We start from the raw sequence: 15,863 nt of genomic DNA, 5'->3' as shown, positions 1-15,863 counted from the left end.
AGATTATGTTTTGAACATAGATGTGAACAGAAAATTGTGATGTGCTTCTGTTACTGAGGAGGCCACTCAATCAGAAGTGAAGCTGAGAAGGCAGATTCTCAGGGAAAATTTCTATCACACCTCCCAACAATGACACCTCTGAAAACAGTTCATGGTATTGTGCAATAGTCACATACGCTTCCACACTGTGGGTTGACAGCAGCTTCCAGAGCTCTCAGGGCAGGGCACAGATGCTCTGAACGTGGAGTTGTGGAGGCCACATAGGATACTGGTGGAGTTGTGAACACTAATAAAAACTCACAGCGACAGAAAGAGCCTCCGGCTGCCTAACACAACCGACCTCTGGACCTGCTGCTGCGCTGTTACTGACTTCACAGTATCACCCACGCTAAGGCCACTAATTATAATCTAACAGTACTACGATGATGATTTGACCTTTGAGGTTAGCAACTCTTTTTTTTCTGGCTCACCCAGCAGACTAACTAACACAGCTCTGTTTAGAGTAGCTGGAATTTAGACTTCTGTTAAAACAGATCTCAGCAAACCTAATTCCAGGAAACCATAAACAGAATCAGTTTACAAGGAGAAATTCCTACCAACTACTTCTATCCTGGATGACCCTACAATTATAAATTGTGAAACAAAGAATTCACAACACAACATTTTTGCCGAGAAATATCTCAACGTGTACGTAATGAATTGAATAAAAATCAAGGGTTTCTAGAGGCTATATCCCATGATTCTTGACATTTCATCTTGTGCCAAATGAGCCTGACATTTGTGCTTCTGAGTTTAATGAAATAAGCAACTTTTTGATGGTTTGCCATTAAATCTGAAAGTGGGATTTTTGTTGCACACTGGATCTTTCTTGGCTATTTTCATACACACATGAGCCTTTGGCTCATAGCGCTGCTGTACCTGAATACAGCCCCACAGAGCATGGCTTAAGGTTTTTATTCTCACTTATTCTTACAGTATATGTGAGTGGAAACACAATGATGATAAAATTAGACAGCCAAGCTGACTTGTTTCACCACAAAAAAACAGACAAACAAACAAAAAAAGGGACCCTATTTCTTGGATTGCAGCTGAAGGATTAGACACACTTCTGGTCCTGCAAGCAGAGATGCTGGTAAATGTGTAAAAGGTTACATCAGAGGAAGAAAGATGAAAGGGTATTTGAAAGGGCAATGGCCCTTTGGTCGCCACCATCCTTATTGATTTATTATGCACAGGTCCTTGCAGCAAGACCACCAGTGACCTCTACATGCAGCCATGGTGCGGCGATCATTACATTAGAACATACAAATCACAGTGGTAACAGCCACAGTGAAAGAAGAGGTTCTGAGTCAGCCGATGCTGTCTCCTATATCTGAGACAATCCCCTATAGTGGATGGAGCAGTTCCATGATCTGAGAGCTTCCATTTTCATTTTTACCCACTACTATATGTTCACTATAAAAGTGGAGAGCTGTAATCATGCAGAAAAAAAGGATTTTACTCTATGAAGAACTCAAATGGTTTAAGGTTAGTTGGTTTAATCTTGCAGATTCTTCACTGTGCTCTTATTTATGTCCTTTGTCCCTTACTGCTCTCTTTCTTCTACCTGTACCTTTTTATTCCTGCCTGTTTCATCTTGTCATCCCTCTCTTCTTCTTTCACCTGTCATATCTTTCAGCATTCCTAAAGGGTTTGGCTACGTTAACAATGAGTGTTCAGATTCAAAGCATCTATTGTCATGTGTACAGTAAGAAAACAAGTTTCCCTGTACAATGAAAAACTTGCTCTGTCTTCCACAAACTGAATACCAAAAGAATTAAATATAAAAATTTAAATATAATTGGAAAAAAAAAATTAAAAAGTGGGAAAGACAATTAGACATTGATCCAATAACATATTTGTGTTTCATATACCACCTTTTTTTAATCGGTTTTGTCACTAATTCAGCCAAGCCAAGTCAGTCGAACAAATTTCATTTTCTTCTGAAATTAAATTAATCAATTTGCACACTTTTGTGCTCACAGAGCAAACATACGCTGCCAGTAATAACTTAGTAATGCACAGATTACCTAACTTTAAACCAAAAATAGCAGAAAATATGGGGCCACAGATGGGCTTAAGCTAACTTATTTACTTAATGGCTAAGGCAGTTACGGGTCAGGAAACAATAACACATAGTTGTGCAGCTTCCATATAAAGATTGTTGTTACAAATAACAGTTTATTGCACAGTCTTTTAACTTTGACTACTAGAAACACCAAGTTTTTATGTCAGAAATAACAACTAAAAGCCCTGACATTAATGAAGCAGTGTGGTCAGGGTTCACGGTATACCACGCATCCCACATCACATCTAAAGAAGGACGTTAACTGCTCATGCTATCTACACTTCTGGCTGATGGACTGTAGCTGACTGCAGCGAGCTGACAATGGGCTGACTGAGTGCGCTAGCAGTTGCAGGCTTGGCGTGACTCATTACTGGCAAGAACTGAAGCCTTTTTTTCCCAGCCATCTGTCCATCACTGCCACTTCAGTCGACAGAACACATAGTCAATTAAATCATTGTTCCACAAACAGCATCTTCTTCGTCAAAAGGAGACAAAGGCAGCAGACGTGACAGTGTGAGAGATGTGTGACGGCTACAAGAAAAGGTTACTAATATCTAACAATGAATAGATGGATGAAGACAAAAAGTCAGCAAGAAAGTGAAAGAGAAACAGATTGTCAGTGCATCTGTGAAAGAAAAGGATAAAGACAGAAATGGGGGGGGGGGGTGATCCCTCTGCTATGAAAAAAAGAGGCACTGGTTGTGTGGACATCAAGGTGACACTGACGGGCTTTTAAAAAAAGTGTTTACCCAGCATTCCATGAGCCAGAGCATTAGATAAGAGCATCATCCCATCGAGGTGATGGACCCACAAGCTGTCAGTCACATGACAGGATCCTTAACTGCACCACAGTAAAAGATCAACTAGAAACTTAGTAAAAAGCAGAACAGAGATGTGGTACAAACTTGGTAAACACCTCTATAGCTGCCTAAAACGCTGGAATATAAAATCATGAAATAAAAAAAAAAAATGAGGTTCACAAATGTTTATGTTTCATAATGTGATGACAATATTATCTGTTAATTAGAAGATAAATTATGTTCTTCTTGATTAATATTTTACAAATCAACAAATCCAAGAAACTAATAAAATAGCTCCTTTTTCTGATCTGTTTTGTATGATTATTATTTATATTTTTAGATGCTGAATGCTGCCTGGATGTGTTCTTTGACATGCCTTTATGAACATGTTTTGTTAATCTGAAGTTTTTCAATGAAGGTAAAGGTGAAAAAAACTATTATGCTGGCATATTAACTGTTGCTAACTGAGGTGCCAAAAGTATGCTTCTGAGAGATAATGTTGTTTGACTTAATATCTATGAACGTACGTATACACACACCCATGGCAACAGCAGCAGGGTAACGATGATCTCTCCATGGAACCGTGCTTTTACTGCTGATCTTTTGAGGTTTCTTTTAATTAAGAGCACATTTTTGTTGGCATAAACAACTTGTATAAATATAGAAATATATCATTAGAAAGTAAGAAAAAAAAAATACTAAACTACTACATAAAGAGTAATAAAGATGCTTGAGAAATCTGTGAAAATATGTAAAATCAAAGCAGTGAAGTTCATGCAAACGGCTCTGTAAACATCTAAGTAAAAGTGACACGTGTAATGGCTCATGTGACGCCCACTGTGTGAGAGCTGTAGGTGTTGCTTTATCATTGGAACTAAGTTTGGCCACTGTTTAGTTGACTGGTTATTTCTTTCTAAACATATTTTGAGCTGGTATACAGAACCCATGGGAAAATATATGTTGGACAAATTGTAGTTGAGAAAATATAAGTGTCTCTAATGACTTGATAATATGTTTAGGTTTTCCTATAGATGAGTAGCTGCTGTCTGGAGCTTTTATGTACTAGACAGCTACATGCAAAGTCAAGAAATTACCAGTGACATTTTCATTCATCATCTGACTTCACATAATTTTAGAACCAAAACTAAGACAATTAATTTTTTTATTAAGATATTTTGGTAAAATAAAAGCTTATTGCTTGGTGTCCGAAAATGTAACCTGCTATCCACAGCTAAACTCTCTTGTTGCTCTTATTAAGATAGAACCCCCTCAGAGAGTTTAACTGTGAAATCAAGTCGATCCAGGAAGAAAGACCTACGCTGCTCTGTGCTGCTATTTTGTGCTTGTGTCATCAATATTCAGACAGATTCCTGGTGCATGAAGCAGGCAATGGATGATTGATGAGAACTGGCTCAGAGAGCAGAACAAGCTTCTAACCACTGTCGGTGGGACAAAACAAACCATCTTACAACTGGGAATGTGCACAACTAAAAAGGTTTTGACCTCATTTGTTGTTTCTTTGTATTTTGATTAGTTACTTACTCTGGACCAATTTTAGACCAATTCTGTCACAAGACACGGGGATTTCCCCAGCATTTTTCCTACAAAAGTAATTTCTGCTGACTGTCAAAGCACAGATTCTGACCACATAACATACAAAGATGCCAATGAAAACAGGTCTGAGATCAGTCTTTCTTCAGTATATGTGGCAAATGACAGGGTGGTAAAAATGACAAAACAAAAACAACACTATTAATAACAACAAATGTATCTCTATATCTAACAAACCCTGTTTTTTTCAGTGTTCAGATTATCCAGTTTTTAGACAAAGTAGTGTTTTATTTGCTCTATCTGTATGTGACTTTTCTTAAAAAATGGATACTTAATTTGACTGTTTTGTAAATAAAGGCTCTTGTAAATAATGATAAAAGAAGAAACTGAAATGTGCATTAAAGAGAAATATGGAAACCTGACTTGTGTTGTCCTTGGTCCTTTGTCTCACATGTCTGACCTGAGCTTTATCTCCCAAACACCACTTCACAGTCAGCTATGTTAACTCACTATTCACAGCTTTCAGTGACAGAGTGATCTTCACACTTCAGCACAAACAAGAAGATACATGGACCCTTTAAACAACGGATCATAAATACAGTCTAAATATAATCAGGCAAGTGTTTCTGTGTATGTGAACGACTTCTTCAGAACTTAATAAAAAGCAACCAGTCAAGTAAACAATCTAATACAGTCATGAATAGAAAGCAGCAACAGAAAACATGTATGTGCACATTACAGTCGTGTGCACACTGCAGCACTAAATAATGCATGATTAACAGTCAGTTTTACCCTCTTTTAGTTTTAGCAAAACCCTTTCAGTCTCCCCTTGTATTGGTTGGAGGTTGCTTAATTTTGCAAAACGGCTGGGTGATAAAACAATCCCAAAATTAGACTGTGATTAAATTTACGATGATCTCGTTAATAAGCATGAGGCATTTTAAGAAGCAGTTATGGATCCCTCAGCACAATATAGTCCACTGGCAGTAATGAACCTCTAAGCTGGTTGCTAACCAACAGAAAACCCAAAATACTCACATTATCTTCCCAAACTATGGAAATATTTTACAAAAAAATAACCCTGCTACATCACTAAAAAGGAAGTAGTTTGATTTACATACAATTATGAGGTACAAAAATGTGCAAATTTACACTGAATGATGAAAATCAAAACAGGAAACACAACTTATTTGTTTAATTAGCGGAAAAGATATCACACAGTCTTGGAAAAGTGAAGCATGGGGCCAGCCTATAAGCAACACCTGCATTAAGAATCAGCATATGGAAGTCCTTTGACTTCTATGAAGTTGAATTAAAATAAATTCAACAAATAAAAGTAACCACCTTCTATGCTTTCAGCCAGGCAATGATTAAAACCTACCAGCTGTATTTGCCATCAACCTAAGGAAATAGATCAAGAAGATCAAACCTTTGTACTGAGTTAGAAAGCAAATTACAAACTACTGCAACTTAATCTGTCATGGATTTGCTTTCATATTTACTATTTAAACCAGGGCTCTTCTGGTATGTTGCACACTTTTGGAGCCCCCATATCATGAAGATATTTATTGGTGCAACAATCCTCAAACTCAAATGGGATCTGAAAAGTCTTGGAGATCACTTTGATAAATCAGATGGCTCTTACACGTGATGGATGCCATATTACCACAGAATCTTTTTCACATGTGCTCCCAACACCAAAAGTGATTACATTGTTCACTTACAGCATCATATAGTCAGAATTCTGTTGTTTATGTTTTAAGTTACTACAAGTATGTGCTGCTGTTTTTCTATATTTTTCTATATTTTTTTCAATGTTAGTAAATATGTTAGCAAATTCAAACTTTCAGGTAACTCGTTACATCTGTTTTTGTATTAATAAATGCTATTAGAAGTAAATTAATCATGTTTTTTTTAAAAAATGCTTTGCTTATAAAGTACTACATATTCACGTAGCAAGAAAGAGTCCTGTATAAAAAATGATGCATCCAGATGCATTGATAATCATTTTAAAATGACAACCCTTTGAATTGTAATGAAACTGAATCATGAGATCAAACAGATTCCTACCCATATTTAACATGTTGTTGTTTGTATGACTGAACGATTACTTCATAAAGATGACATGAATTAACCCTGATAAACTAAAAAGCTTTGTGATGAATTTTAGCATGTCATTAGAAATCAACACAAGCATAACTGAAAGTATTTAAAATAAAAACTAAATAGACTCCACATTTACAGCCACAGTGCTGAGATTCTGAACCTGAGTTTTACAAAAAGGAAGCACCAAAGTACAAAGAACCTCTGTTGTGACTGAGACAAACTCTAAAGCCTGTACAAGGGTTTGTGCTCCCCCCCCTTCACCCAGGCACAGTTAACCACTGTCTCAGCCTCTAACTGCAATCCTGTAGTGGTCATCCTGCTCTGCTCGTAAATTCATGGCGGGTCTCTTTTTTTTCTCCTAAAACAGCATGCTACAAGAGTGAATCTTGAGAAAGATTCACTATCTTTCCAGAAAAGTGAGCATGTCCCTTTAAAACTTGCATTAATACCCTCTGTTCTCCTGCAGTTCAAGCCCTTCCTCTTTGTTCAAACGATAGAGGAGTTACACTCCAAAAAGGTTTAGGATTAAGTACTGAAGAGCACATGTTGATACAAACTTACCAGATCTGACTCCTCACTGGTGGAGTGGAACATTTCTTTCCTATTAATGCTGTGCTGTTCAGCCAGGCTGGGAGAAAACCTCCTCAGCTGCTGCCCATCTTCTGTCGGAGCTCAAGAACTCCTACCAGCCAGACTGCTTCCCTTTTTTCCAGCTCCAGAGGTGAAACAGTCCTGTCTTTGTAGCCTGTGCAAAGAAAGTTGCAGCCGAAGAATAAAGCGGGCTCCCCTCAGTCCTTCTTTGGCCTACTTTAGTCCCTGAGAGGCAGAAAAACGTCAAAAGTCTTTCCCACGCTGGGAGAGCACTCCTTCAGAGCATTGCGACCGTCCTCCAGTCCCAAAAAACAAGCCCCCCAGCCCCTCTCCCCTCCCACACACACACACACACACACACACAGCTAGTTAGGAAGTAAGAGCTCCGGCCAATGGGGCTGGCCTAAAAATTCCAGAAAGCACCAAAAGCAGCTGCAGAAGCTTTTTATGTCTGTGTGCGAGTGTGTGATCTGAGGAGTTTACATGTGTTCCACTTTGCTTTCAAGAGGTTACACTTGGCAGAAAGGAAGCCTGAAGGATCTGAACTGTATCGTCTCAACATATGCTGCTGAGACCAAATATGTCAGGAAGTAATTATCTAAGTTATATGACAAAATGCCATATTTGCTTTCAAAGCCAATGGGACGAAAGGACAGTAAAAATCTTTCCGTTTGACCACCTGATGCCACAAAATTATTCTGGTGTTAGGCAAAAGCGAAGTACATTACACACTTAGAAAAGCAAATCAAAAGCATAGGCTTTTACAGTAACAGTAATGAAGTGAGAGCAGTGAGCAGCTGGCATGCATCTAAAAACTGTAGTGGTTACTTGAAAGAAACTCACACCAGATCCATCTCTTTATAATCTGACATCAGAGACGCCGTTATGTGCTTTGTAATCACACTGCCTGGAGTGCATGTTGGCTCACATGTTAAATATTCTAGTGCCAGTAAAACACAAATTAAAAGCTAAATATGTTAAAAACTAAAAACTAAGTTTGCAACTAAAAGCTCCTGTCATGAAACAGAAGCAACTAAGCAATGTAGATAAATCACTTGAAAAACAAACTGACAAAAGATGAGAACGGTGGCATTTTCTGTCCTGTGAGGTCACAGATGCACTGAGCTTTACTCAAAATTCTGTTGAAAACCAGATTTGTTTTTATCTATTTATTTTTTAATAGTAGAGGGGAGATGTTTTCTGGGCAGTCCATCTAAATCCTAGATTATATTGTGTTTGATCTGGGTTAACCCCATCCTGAGGATTATCATCCAGGGTGTGTGCTCGGCACGTGACATCTGCGGCATGGTTATCCTCGTTGCAGCATGACAATGGTTTTAGGCCATGGTTCATTTATCTGGAATACACCTTAACAGTTGTCTAAAATTAAATATATGCAAAATAGTTACTCTAACTGCATAAAAACTGAAGAGGAAATGTTCAGTTTTCCAGAGTTTCCTTTTCCTTTTCAGCGTATCAGCTGCTGACATTAGCTCAAATAGTGGCCATGCATTGTTTTGTTGTTTAGAAAACTGAAAAAAGAATTGTATTGTCCTTTGTCAAATATCTATAGGTAAACTTTAATGTACAGAAAACATCTTGTTGGAGTAAAAAGCTAATCAGGTACAAATCTTTTGATATGTCAAAAGTAAGCAAAAAAACAAATATTCTATGCTATTGAAGTGTTTCTGTAAACCCTATCGACATATACAGAGTGTGAGTGGGTGATTAAAGACAGCAGCCTTATTATCACCAGTTTACTGTGCGTTTCATGACACAGACACAGTGTGGAGCCAAAGCAGTTACACAGTAATAACAGTCTGTAGCAAATTCAATTGATTTTAAATAACTTTATTAAATCATGTTCCTGTACGAGATATAATAGTATTGAGATGAAAAAGGTTTTTTTTTTTTTTTTTTTTTTTACTAGGGAAAAAACAGGTTTTGCCAAATGAATATGTATTTCTGGCCAGCCATTCAGTTGGTCAGAAAAAAATGGGCCCCAGGCCAAATTTTGTTGAAGACCTCTGTGTTACAGGTTGTTTGAAACACCCTGGAGAACCTTTCTCATGACTCCCAGCTCTTCACATTATTCTAAATATTTCCTGTGGTTGTGTTTCAAGCTGCTGTCCTTCTGCAGAAATTTGGGACAGATAAAACTTCTCCCTGCAGATAAGACATGACGGACGATCTAAAACCTGTGAAATGTTTGCACAATACTGTATGTTACTACAAGTGCTGTTCCAGTTTACTGTGTACTGATAAGATTAAGATAATGCAGACTTGTAAAAATTCAGGCCCAACCAGATTCTAAACCTCACAATGCTGAGACAATTTACTTTTTTTTTTTTTCTTCCCATTTTACACACAACCGATAACAGCATTCTTCACTACAAACAGTAATTATCAACTCTCTAAATGAGCTGTCTGAGTGGACTCTGACAGATCAATGTCCTCCAGTTCTGCTCGAGCTGGGAAATGAGTTCTGGCACTGGCTTTGGATTATCGATCAGTGTACATGCCGTGACGTCAGCAGCCATTCACACTGACAAGTCCACAGAGCCAACATGGATGGCTTACAAAACCAGCACAGAGTAATTGGACCATGAGGGGGAATCAATGTACTGCCAACAGTAGTGTCCCTTTATTATATAGCTGCTACAAAGTCACCTTGTACAGTATAAAGAGGCTGATACCTTCACTAGTGGCTGTTTAAACATTTGTGTCCCTTACATTAACTAGCAATGTATTCAAGAAAGTAATGAATAATTATTATTACCTTCGCCAAGGCAGAGGTTATGTTTTGGTGGTACTGGTTTGTCTGTCTGTTAGCAGCATAACTTAGAAAAGTATAGATGGATTTTGATGATAACTTCAATAAAGCTCAGAAATGGAATAAGGAACAAGTGATTAGATTTTGGGGGGAGATTTTGCCATTAGAGCTTCTGACTCAAAAAAAAAAATGTATATATATATATATATATATACATATATATATATATATATTTATACATACATACAATGGCTTGGCAGAGGTCTGTGCTCTCTGATTGCTTCTTATTCACGTAAATATAGTGCAGGGTGAAAGTGCCATTTAAACAGATTCCTTTAAACTGATGGTGTTAGACTAGCTTATTTCTCAATTTTGCCTCCCACAAAAAGTTTTGTCCTGAGTGTTCCATTTATGTTGGTTATATTTTCTAACACATGCACCAATTCTAATTTCAGCTTCGTACAAGACTCACTTCTTAGCATTAAGATGGGAAACAAATAGAAACACGCACTATGCTGTGTTTAAAATTGTGAACTTTTCATTTAACATCGATTCTAATGCTCACTTATTAAAACTTTCTAGCTTCCAGAGAGCGGTATGAAAATAGGAAGCTGTTTTAGAAAGCTAGTAGTGGGTTGGAAATCAAGTAGAAAAGCCCATTTAATTTGTTGCCATGTATAACAAGAGACACCAACGACTAACAAACAGAAACAGCGCATTAGAAGAGCTTCAGTACTTCTTGGTATTTATCTCTAAAAAAGTCTTTACAGGATGAAAATTATTATTAATATAAATTATTATCTAAAAGTTATTCATTCCATTTGAATTTGAAAAAAAGAAAAAGAAAATCAGATGAGCAGTTCTGAGCATATGACTCTTAATAAAATTCCCTGAGAGCATTTATTGTGTCTCCACTCGTTGGTAAAGATTTTTTCTTTAGATGGTTATTAATCTGTTATCATCACCATACTGCATATCATTTAGGAGCAAACTTATTTTATTTAACACTAAAGCCCAGAGCCCAGGGAGAAAGGTTTATATCCAAACATAACCCACCAACATATTTTGAAAGTTGCAGAAAGCTTCACATTTAGTGAAGCCTGGATGCTGAAACAGAAGTGGATGCTGCTGAAATCCACTGCTATAAAATTATTTACACTTTAAGCTACAGTTTTGACTTGGAAGTAAAAAAAAAAAAAAAGTCAATTTTCTGTTGCATCATTACAAAGTTTACTCTGGTCTCAAGGTGAGGAAATTACCATTTATTGCAGCATTAAAGCCATAATATTTAGTTTTACTCATCATGCACCACCAAAGATCTAACCATAATACCAGTCTCATCTCCAGAAGAAAAACAGACACCTCTGACCTCTGAACAGCTCTGTTTACAATGTCCTGCTTAAGACAGCATTACAAAGATCTCACCTTTGCAGTCTCACTAAGGGAACACTCTCTAGAGGCATCAGGCAGCTGTACTGTCAAATCAGGGGTGTACGCAGGTGTCAGACAGTGGCCACCACTCACCACTAAAGTACACAGCCCAAAACAAAACCTGAGTACTGGCAAACATGCTTGCTAGGGATAAAGCACTTTGGATCATGAATTATTTTGTGTTATACAAGTACAAAACTCAAAACATATCATTTACAAAGGACAAAACAACAAGTTACGAACAATAACTGATTGATTTTGACGGTTCATATTGCCAGCAACACAGACATTATATAAAACTATAAACTGTGTTTTCTTTTCTGTCAAAAGTGTCATAAAAGGCCATGAAAATGATTTTTTTGTAGCCTTAATAGACTACTAATGGGCTAAAGTACACTACAATTAGATCTCTGAGGAAATATCAGAGAAGCCTCTCCAAAGGGGCTTAAGCTTGCCAAGAATGCTATTATACAAATGAATCCCTTCAAAAGGCCTTCAAGTGCTGCTGGATAAATCTGTCATTTTTTATAGTGGTTAAAAATAAAAGAAAAAAAAAAACTACCACTAAAAGATGTTATCAAACATGATATGATATGTTCTTACCCAACTTTATTACAAGACAGGTATGGTACTATCAGCTGCGCTCAGATAATCCACATGATCAATGATCAGGACACGGTACTTAGATTCACCCCAGTATAAAAAATCAATGGATAAATCAGGTACATCGCATGGCTGCACAGTGGTGTGGTGGTTAGCATCACGGTCTCACAGCAAGAAGGTTGCTGGTTCCAGTCTCAGCTGGGGAGAGAATCGAACAGTGGCCTTTCTGTGTGGAATTTGTGCGTTCTACCCGTGTATCTGTGGGCTCTCTCCAGGTACTCGGGCTTCCTCCCACCATCCAAAGACATGCGCATTAGGTTAACTGCTCACTCTAAATTCTCCCTAGAAGTGAATGGTTGTTTGTCTCTGTGGTGACCCAGCAATAGACTGGCGACCTGTCCAGGGTGTTCCCTGCCTCTTGCCTGTTAACTGAGGCCCCTCACAACCCTGAATTGGACTAAGCGGTATAGAAAATGAATAAATTAACGTGCAGTGCATGATGACCATACAATGGATTATACTGATCCTGGAACAAATCATCTGGAAAAGGTTGGAGGATCCATGCTGGTCGGGGTGTCATTACACTCTGATGAAAGCCCTGGGATCATCAGCTTGAATCAGACTGATGTTTCCTATTTACAGCAGATGTAAAGCTGTTTGAGCATCTTTAATAACAGACAATGGGAAAGAATTGAGTAAGCAAAAGAGACAGGTACAAGAAGAGGCAGGAGGACAAAAAGCAGCTGTTGTGTTTCCTGTTGCCTCACGGTACAACCCCAGAATTCGCCTGCTGATTCCTCCACTCCACTAAAGGCCATATGTACCAAAGAAGAGAGAAATGAGGGCAACATTTCATTAAAATACACTTCTTAGCTCAAACATAACCCTCACAATCAGAGAAAAGTAATTCTCAAAAGAGCTAAAAAGTTAACTCAGGCTTACCCTTCCTAAGATGTGTCTCGTCCGTGGAGACAAAGGAAGCCAGTCAAGCATGCCTGAAGGAATGAAAATCATGAGCCCAGAGTTTCTGGACAGCTAAGGGAAGCAAACACTTGATGATTTCTGAAGTGCTGACATGTACAACAGTGTGCAGCGGCTACACGGCAGTGTGTGGTGCTAACTGAGTCACTTCACGCTCGCTGAGCACGTCAACACATTGGCTGTTCCACATGGAGTCATAGGAAAACTCTTCAGCTGGCAAATTAATACTGTTGTGACCAATACAGTCATGAAAAGGTCAGGACATCACAAGTAGAGGGTGACGCAGACTGTGTATGCAAACACACTCTTACTAGAGCAAAATACAGTGTCTAAAAAAGCCCTCCAGTGACACAGTATGATGGACAAAGAAACCCAAATTCACTAATGTGACATAAACAGTCTTGGCACAAAGCTGTGGCCCAGTCTTTTTTTAATTGATTAAATGTACAACCTGATACTTGCTAATTCAATGACAGAGGATTTGGGTTGCACAAGAGCATCTGTTTCTAAGCTAGTTTTGGTCTCTAAAGAAGACGCTGCATTAATTTACCTTAATTTTCTGACATTCAAGGACCAAAACCTACATTAAGTGGCTTTCTTGGACATAAGGGAGCAACAGAAACCAGCTGACATAACATCATATGTTCAAATTAGAAGCTCATGATACACAAGAGTTTCTTAAACAACAAACAACACATATTAACACAAAATATTTTGCTCACAGATTTGGTTTGTGTTTGTAAAAATGATCATGGTTTTCAAATTCTAAAGGTGTAAATACTTCCGGTTAAATTAAAAAAAAAAAATCCCAGTTCAGAACTCTGACAGATACATCATGACACATTCAGATTCATCTCACATGACACAAACATACAATACAGTCTTATTCATTTCCACACACTTCAAGAGGGCCTTGACTTCAACACTTACAACCTGTTTGAGCAGATCAGTGAGAACAAAATGCAGCATATATTGTGCATCTTTACGGTCGGGAGGACACAATCCACACTGCACACAAAAACACCCACAGGGGTGATTGCTTGTGTCCAGTTGATCCCCCGACTCACTTTGTAATGATTGCTTCTCTCAGTAAGGAGATTTAAATCTGCCTCGGCCTTTCAACATATCCAGGATTTAGAGTAGAAGAAATGACTGATATAAAACATAGTGAGAAGCTGTGAAAAGCTGCTTTTTATACTCTGGAAGAGCATGTAGCTCAGAGGCAACACTGAAATAGAAGACTGTCACAGCGTTTCTCAACCTGTCTCTATTTATTTTTCTTTAATTATGTTGTCCAGCAGGGGTTTAGCGAGTTTTTGATTTCATGTAGGTTTTCCAGTAACGTCTTTATGAGTGGATTCACATTTTTTAAAAGGGTGCATGAGTGTTTTAAGGCATATTCCTGACAGTTTGTCCCATCATTCTCAGTTTACAGCAATATTTGTAAAAAAAAAATAAAAAAGAAGATTTTTAGCAAGTGCATGAATGCAAAAAAGAAAAGACTATTAATCAGTATTTAATTTAATCATTCGTTAGTCTATCAAATTCTATAAAATAATGAAAGCAATTTTCCAGAATTCACAATGTCATAAACCGCTGCGCTCACTTAACCATAACATAGATCAGAAAATGTCTTTCATACAGAAGTTTGGAATGTGTTACACGTTCCTTAAAACACAAGTTAAAAGGTTTGGAGGCAGTTGTGAAAAATGGCAGATTAAATTATCCTTCTCTACATTATCTGAATCATTGCACAGAGGATTTAACTGCACGAACACTCTTTCACTTGCCCTGTGCAAGTTATCTGCTCACTGAAAGAGAAAGATGACCCAGCAGATTGTCTTTCACCTAACAGAAAAGCCTTCTGGGCAGGCAATGCCTGTTTTCAGGATGAAAAGAAAGATGCCACCCAGACACAATCCATGATAAAAACTAAGCTCTACTTAAAGCATGCTAAGTGCAGTTCCTGTGAAATATTCACGTTTAGACCTCTCGGATAGAGTATACAGTAGGCTGTAACACGCTTGATGCTGTCACAAACAAAACTGCACATGCTAAAAGTTGTATGAAAATGGAACAAATAAAATCCCTCAGAAAACAAACCAGGACCATAATTAATACTAAACTCTGGATAGAAAGATAAGTAAGTGCAGACTTACATAGAAACAAAAACATGTTGCATATTTTTTTTACCTTTGGCTTCTTAGGCATGCTCGTTCTCCCACAATGCTGGGACACCTGTGCCGTTTGTCCCTTCCACAGCGACTGTAATGAATTATGCAAATCCACTGGTTTTTGTTCAGAGTACCATGACCCAAGGGTGCAAGCAGCTGACGCCTCGCATAAAAAAAGCCAACCTCTCAGCCTCAGTCAAAAGGGATAATGGTGACTGCTGCGCTGCCTGGAAAGTTGCTCTCAAACACAACCGGTGTCACCGCTGAGAGATGTAAAATCTACAGGAGAGGAGGTGAGACATGGTCATCCTCTAGAGCTCCTCCAACATCAAGTGTTATGTCCTATGTGGAATGAAGCCGGGTGAAGACAGACTCGGAGGCAGATCACATACTGGCATGGGCACAAGCTGACACACGCACACACACGCATACAAACACACACTGTCAAGTTTAAGCTCTGTGGTGTCATGGTTAGCCCCAAAGTGTTTTTCTTTAGCTGGCTGGGCATTAAGCTTTAATTTGATAGTGCGACATCTGTTGCAAGGTCCACTCAACTATGTGCAGCCATACGAGGTAGCTAAAAACACAGACACTAGACATACACAAACATACCTTAAAACTCCCGAAACACTCAACAGTGAGCAGTGAAAGTCAGCTTTAGTGTCAGTGTGATGCTGGGCTGCAGAGGCAGAGCTGACCACTGTTGTAAAACATGTGACCTCCTGCAGCTGTACATCCGTAGCCAG

General features: G+C 38.3%; 1 protein-coding gene across 5 annotated transcripts in view; it reads right to left on the bottom strand.

Annotated features, from left to right (window-relative positions):
* Positions 1-15,863, bottom strand: part of cacnb2a (calcium channel, voltage-dependent, beta 2a) — an 80,672-nt gene that overhangs the window by 40,907 nt on the left and 23,902 nt on the right. The window contains exon 1 of one of the 5 annotated variants that reach the window (XM_041967443.1): positions 7,126-7,399. The exons of the other annotated variants lie outside the window; for them this stretch is intronic. Within the exon in view, the coding sequence (XP_041823377.1) occupies positions 7,126-7,158 (33 nt within the window). The 5' untranslated portion in view covers positions 7,159-7,399. Of the gene's footprint in view, positions 1-7,125; positions 7,400-15,863 lie in introns of those variants that run through there. 5 annotated transcript variants of the gene reach the window in all.

The sequence above is a fragment of the Melanotaenia boesemani genome, chromosome 18 (genome assembly GCF_017639745.1).
Source record: "Melanotaenia boesemani isolate fMelBoe1 chromosome 18, fMelBoe1.pri, whole genome shotgun sequence".
NCBI classification, from domain to species: domain Eukaryota; kingdom Metazoa; phylum Chordata; class Actinopteri; order Atheriniformes; family Melanotaeniidae; genus Melanotaenia; species Melanotaenia boesemani.
Note: the sequence above shows the minus strand (reverse complement) of the source record. Positions and strands in the feature narration are given on the sequence as shown.